Source organism: Chelonoidis abingdonii, chromosome 8 (assembly GCF_003597395.2).
Source record: "Chelonoidis abingdonii isolate Lonesome George chromosome 8, CheloAbing_2.0, whole genome shotgun sequence".
NCBI lineage: Eukaryota > Metazoa > Chordata > Testudines > Testudinidae > Chelonoidis > Chelonoidis abingdonii.
The window spans coordinates 34,746,234-34,753,176 of NC_133776.1; the positions used below are offsets into that span (position 1 = coordinate 34,746,234).

At 36.3% G+C, this 6,943-nt stretch overlaps 1 protein-coding gene across 1 annotated transcript in view; it reads left to right on the top strand.

The window, feature by feature from the left end:
- PID1 (phosphotyrosine interaction domain containing 1) overlaps positions 1 to 5,797 on the top strand; it is a 156,819-nt gene extending 151,022 nt beyond the window's left edge. The window contains exon 3 of the mRNA XM_032766106.2: positions 2,066 to 5,797. Coding sequence (XP_032621997.1) covers positions 2,066 to 2,542 — 477 coding nt within the window. The 3' untranslated portion in view covers positions 2,543 to 5,797. The remainder of the gene's footprint in view (positions 1 to 2,065) is intronic.
- Positions 5,798 to 6,943: the final 1,146 nt, after the last annotated feature.

The following is a 6,943-nucleotide window of genomic DNA, read 5'->3' on the forward strand; positions in this document are numbered from 1 at the left end:
TATGCAAAAGGCTCACTCTCCTTTTTGTGTTTTCAAAGCTTGACGCAAACCTCATTGAAGTCAATAGAAAGACTCACTTTGACAGCAATGGGCTTTGGATCAGGTCCCAAACGTGAAACTTCTTTACAATATGCTAATCTTTTGTTAACTGATTTGTGAATTTTAAATAGAACATAATGGATTTTAAGTGAATATAGTGAATAGTTTGTGAACATGCTGAGTTCCACATTTATATTATTATTTTTTTACTAGAAATATACCTGTGAATACATGATGAACTACTCTGTGGTCAAACTGCTGCTTGGTCTTTTATGTACTATTTATATGAGTACAGTTTGTGCTATGAGCTCTTAGTTACTTTACCTTCTCCTCACTAGTACAATAAAATAAAATAAAACAAAGCTCCAGTAGGACTTGCCTTCTTAACAGTTCTAGCAGTTGTGATTCTCACTGTTCCAAAAAATATAAAAGTTTTATAAGATTTAAAATATTCTCAATGGAAACCATGAGCATTTGTGTGGAGAAGAATAAAACTTTTTGTTCTGAAATGTCTGTCATGAAATGGCTTGTTCTGCAAGCATGATTAAGCCACACTATTTTGTAACCTTATTTTTTAATCATAGCCTAATTTAGGTCTCTGAGTGGGTTTACCAAAGCTTGCAGCAAAACCCAGAATTATTTGTGAAGATTTTTGCTTTGTATGAAATGTAAATTCAATCCTTGCAGCTTTATCTTGAATGTATTTAAACGTGAAAATCTATTTTTTTCCTTTTTTAAAACTTAGATAAAAATAAAAAATATTTGATATAATACTACATTTTATAGAAATTAAATGTACAGTGTACATGATTATTTACAAATGTGTCTAGTACTGGTAACTGTCAGATGGGATAGTGGGCCATTTGCTCGATCTGTTATAGTCTTATGTGCGTTATTTTTAAAATTGGACAAAGTAATTTTGCTTTTATTTTTATAATACTTGTTCTTAAGTATAACTTGCAGACAACAGTGATAGAGGGTATTACTATGTATAAATTATATTTAAATGGTATTGACTACCCTAAAATGTAACTGTCCCAGTTGATAAAAGCTCCATTCAAAATATAATTGAGAAATGTTTCTTGATCTATAAAGATCTAGGTGCATTGATTCTTTCCCATATGCTATATTTAGAATTTTCATTTGGGCTGTATAATGAGTTAGATTTTGGCATGTGAAACAAATAGTAGTCAAGGCTCATCATTTTCCTATAAATCCTGGATAACAGGATTCTTATTTTGAAATATTTACCCAATGGAGCTAGACACTAAAGCAGAAAGAGCTGGTGTGATTAAACTAAGCTAGATTTATTACTGTGGGTTTTTTAATGGCACATGTTGTATAAAATTGAAGGAGTAAATGCCCCAGCCCTTTAGCTAACAATAGAAGATGTAGCATTTTGAATAGTTTCTACATATTTTTGGATAATTACTTAAGTAGAAGCACTGGAAGAAACATAAACAAGATCACTCTGGAAAATGCATTAGAATAATTTTGTTATTATCTGCTGTGGTCATGCTCTTCTGACCACATTGTGTTCTTGCATTATTATACTCTGTGTATGTCTCAATGTAAGTAAAACTACGGTTTAAAATGTATTTAACAAAAATAATATGAACATAAGAAACTGTGGGTAAGCACCATGGTCCTGTTATCTGGCATGTGGACCTGATCCTATTGACCACACTTGTATGATCGGGTCCATTGGCTTTATTGGGACTGGTAGCATGAGTGAGAGTAGCAGCATTAGGCTTTAAGGCAGAGATTTTCAAGAAGCGTAAGGGAGTTAGTTGCCCAAAATATACTGAAATTCAGTGAGAGGGTCCTAACTCCCTTGAAAATCCCAGCATTAATGACTAAAAATACTGTTCTGAGAGGCAAATCTATTGCTGTCAAATAGAAAACTTCATCTGAATGTGTAGAAAAAAATCCATCGTTCTAGGTAAAGAACTCAATTCACGGATGGTAGAAATGAATATCAAAGACTATTATTGATATCACATCTGTTTTTGCTTTTTCTTTGTAGGTTACATATTTGGGTAAGGTGTCCACAACAGGGATGCAATTTTTATCAGGGTGCACAGAAAAACCTGTCATTGAATTATGGAAGAAGCACACACTAGCCAGGGAGGACATCTTCCCAGCCAATGCCCTTCTGGAAATCCGCCCCTTCCAAGTCTGGCTTCATCACCTGGACCTCAAAGGCGAAGCCACAGTCCACATGGATACCTTTCAGGTGGCACGTATTGCCTACTGCACTGCCGACCACAATGTCAGCCCAAACATCTTTGCTTGGGTTTACAGGGAGATCAACGATGACTTGTCCTATCAGATGGACTGCCATGCTGTAGAGTGTGAGAGCAAGCTGGAGGCTAAGAAGCTGGCTCATGCCATGATGGAGGCCTTTAAGAAGACTTTCCACAGCATGAAGAGTGATGGCCGGATCCACAGGAATAGCTCATCTGAGGAAGTGTCTCACGAATTCGAATCTGATGATGGCTGACTCAACTCACTGATGGTACAGCAAGGGCAGAAATTGCCTAGGGAATAGGAGTTGATAGATGAATAAGCAACAACTGATATCTGGAATTAAAAGACAGCCAAACACTTGGCTGACCAGCTTTTTAAATCAAAAGAGCAAATCAGTACCTAAAGATATGCATCATTAAAGTAATTATGTTACATTGAAATCTGCTGCTGTTGTAAATGTGAGAAAGAGCTTCCCTCCTTGCCTCATTTCACCTCCCCAACCCATGCACAGTCAACTCTTTATAGCCTGGTATAGTTCAGGTATACAATCTGAAGTTGATTCAGTCCAGTTTGCCTTATGAAATCCATCAAGCAATTTTAATAGTAGATTATCTGGGATTCATAGCTGGGATCTGATGCTGCTATGCAGCAGCAAGTGGAAAAGGGAGCCCCTTAGTTCAGAAAAATGAATCCCTTTCAATGTCATATTGCAAAATCCTTTGACCTTACCTAGGCTGAAACAGCCATTCATAAGCTTTTTGAGAAATGGCCTGACATTCTGCAGTTTATTCACATTTCACAGATTTTTAAAAAGATGCTTATATTTACACATTATATCATATGCTATCCTTTATTTTATTCATTTTGTCTATTTTCTTAATGTACCTGCAGCCACTCGTCTCTCACCAAGCATCATTAATTACAATTTCCAGGATACCAAAAAGGGGAAAAAAAAAAATCCATGATGGCTGGTAATACAATGAACCAGCTCCATTATTTCTGCTGAGAGTTGAGTGATATGTTGCTAAGACCCGTGGTGTTTCACCAGTTGAACTGGGACTTATGATCCTCCTCAGGTCTGAAGTGATATGAACATGGTAGCCTTAACTCCACAGTAGTCTCCATTCACCAACCTAGTACATATAATTTCATGTAGCTGGTACTCCGGGGTCACAAAAGCTAGGGGTATGTTACCATGAATAGCAAAGTGTCTCTGACAGTTAAAGGCACTATTCCTTTTAGAGTCAGGTTTGAAATGATTGGTTTGTACTGAAATGATTGAGAAGTTCACATTAAGATATCCTGCACTTTTCCTGGTCCACGGACAAAAAGGTTCATAACTTTTGTAAAGGCAGAAAAAAAAATCAAATAAAAACAAAACCTTTGGTTCCCTAAATATTTTTAAGGCCAAGAGCAGATGAATAGTTTGCAGGTAATGCTGCTCCTTGTTCGTAATCATGGTAATGGTAGGGGCACTAGGGCACCTTACAGAAGCCTTAAAAGAAAGCTATGTGTCTGTGTTTTGTGTGTGTATATATACATTGTGTGAGAGAGCATATGTATGCCTGTGTTAAAGCATGTAGATTGAATATAGAGACATGCTGAGGAGGACCCATGGCTCTTGAAAATATACTTGTTGCTTTCCAATGTATGTAAACTATTCTCCAGCATAAATACATTCATACTTTAATAAAAAAATATGTTTGAGTTAAAGCTATGATAGTTTTAGGCTCTGTTTCCAATGCAAACTCTCTGTTTTTATTTTAAGTACCTTGAGTTCTGTGTTCCACTGATGATAGATGTTTTACAAACACCAGTTAAAGGGATTAAAAATTGTTATAGGCTTATTTATGTATACACTCCTCCCAAACAGTTAATAGGATTAAAATATTAATATATTTAGATTTAAAACATTACTTTAGTTTCCAAAAGGGATAATGGAAATGTTTATGATTTCCTAAGATAGTTTTTAACTTTTATTTCAAGGTGTGTAGACACCAGTTCATACTTTCTGCTTTCCAGTAGATGGCAGAGATTTTTCTCCAGATAATAAGTTTAATTTAAGAGCCCTATTGACCAGAAACAATATCTTGCCTCCACTACCATGGAATGATTCAGGTCTGGCATCAGCATCCAGTATGAAGAACAAACACGCTCAGCAAGTTCCTAGGCTACTTTGGTATTAAATCTTTAAGTGCCTGCTGCAGAGAAATGATCAAGAGTACAGAACTCTGAGTCTGGAGGGCCTAAATGTGATTCTCAAAGTTGAGATTTCCTTCTCCTCACTATGGCTAGTAAAAAGTTGGGTTGATCTACAGCCTTTATCTTTGCTTAAAAAAATAAATCTGAACTCTGATAGGCAGGTATGTCTCTTTATGGTCAAAGTCAACATTTCTTCAACTTTGGTCAAATTCTGATCGCTTCCTCAGAGTTGTGGCCTGCATTTTGCTATTTTTGGACATTTGGCAGCCAAAATTCCTGTCATTCAACTTCTCAGATCTGTCTCTTGTCCTTTTCATAGTAACTCCAGGTGTCTCTTTGACAAGATTCAATGGATTCCTCCTGATTTCACCATTACTGATTATATACAGTATCTTACATGTGTGTTGGCAGGAGGCAGGTCCAAAAAGCCAGAGCCTGCAATTTTATAAGGCTATTTAAAGAAATGCATCTTGATTAAACATTACAGAATCTTGATTAAGCACTAAAAAAGTTGCCAAGCCATGGAGCCAGATTTTTACTAAATGGAGACCTGATGAATGTGTGATGGATTTTTGTCTTTTATATCTTGCATCATTCTTATAATGTATCAGAAGAAGGCTGTCAAAGCTAAAAACAAAACTATAAATAATAACTGATATAATTAAATGTTTGTATACCCAGAAGGTAGGACTAGAGAACATTGCTGGGGGCTCTGCTGTACCATATAATATCGAGTTTCTGAATTTTCTGGCACTCATTTGTTTGTGTCAAAGTTTAACATCAATTGTTGTATTTAATAGATTGTTATGGTCCTAAAGGTTCTTATTGGGCCATATGGCAATAAAAGTTTTACATGCAAATAAAGGGCAGTAAATAATCCTTAGTATTTATTTATCAATCAGTGGTATGTGCCATGACTATTATTATTAAGGTGTGCACTACGATCATTTTATTGTATTGTAAAATATTCCCAAATTACCTGTATAATAGTGATTTCAAAAGGAAGATAAAGAAACGAATGGACCTGATCCCATTATAGATACAATGTGTACCTTTTAATAAACATAATAGAATGGGATAGAATTAGAGACAAAAATAGTTACTGTTATATTTATATTCACATTCTTACAGCATATTGAAAACCGTTGAACACATTCTCTTTCCCCAGATCACCAAGAACTTCTAGGTCAGAGATTCTCAAACTGGGGGTCGGGACCCCTCGGGGTTGTGAGGTTATTATGTGGGGGGCCATGAGCTGTCAGCGTCCACGCCAAATCCCGCTTTGCCTCCAGCATTTATATTAAAAGGTGTTTTTTAATTTATAAGAGGTGTTTTTAATTTATAAAAGAGGTTTTTAATTTATAACACTCAGAGGCTTGCTATGTGAAAGGGCTCACCAGTACAAAAGTTTGAGAATCACTATCTAGGTCTAAGTTACACCAAGGATAAGTTAAAAGGCAGATTCTAAACCTCTGCAAACAGTGCTGACTCCACTTTCACTAAAGCAATGCAAACAGTGCACTGGACTCCAGTAACTAGACAGATACTCTGAGATTTATTCCAATATAGCTTTATTCCCTATTGCTCCTTAATGTGCTACAGTCAAGTCTCAATGCTCCATCTCCCTCCCTAACTTCAACTCATTTAATTGCCCATGAAAGAGGAGATGCATGTCTTTCTGGCTATTCTGGCTGGTTGCAGGTGTCAGAGCCTCCATGACCAGGAGTGCCAGCAAACTCATTATATTGCCACATAGTTTATTTTAATGGGAGTAGGAGTAGGAGATCTTTTAAATCAGTCTATCTGATCTGAAAATTTTGTGTGAAGAAGCTTCACAGCTTTATATTTTCACTTGCTTTAGTAAATAGTAACTTCATGAAACAGAGGATGACTTCACATTTTGATGATACCAGTACAGTCCTGCATTCAATGATGGGAAGATGGAAAAACATGTTTTGTGATACAGATTGCCATCTCCTGGCCCCTGGAGTCCCTCCCGCAACACACAATGTCAGACAATGGTAAATAAATCTGACTTGCTATAAGGTCCAAAGCCATTACCTTCTGGCTTTACTTGTTTAGTGCATTGTTCTACAGTTGTACCTTATGACTAGGGATCGTAGACATCAACTAGTCTGGAATAATTTTGTCTGGGTTTGGAGATATTTTTAGGTTACATTTTGAAATAAAAAACTGTCATTTAAAACATTCAAAGCCTTCAATTCAAGCAAGCAAACAAAATTGGCTGATTTTATGTTTTTATTGATTGTATGTTTGTATCCCAATTTTGACTATTCTCTTGGTCTTTCTCATGTTGCCTTCAATGGAGTTTCTACTGACTTAAACTAGTGCGTGTGAGAGGAGATTCCCGTCCTCTCTTCTTGATGGCCCTGACCGAGGCTCAGTCCAGCAAAGCACTTAAGCACATACTTTACTTTAGCTACATGAATGG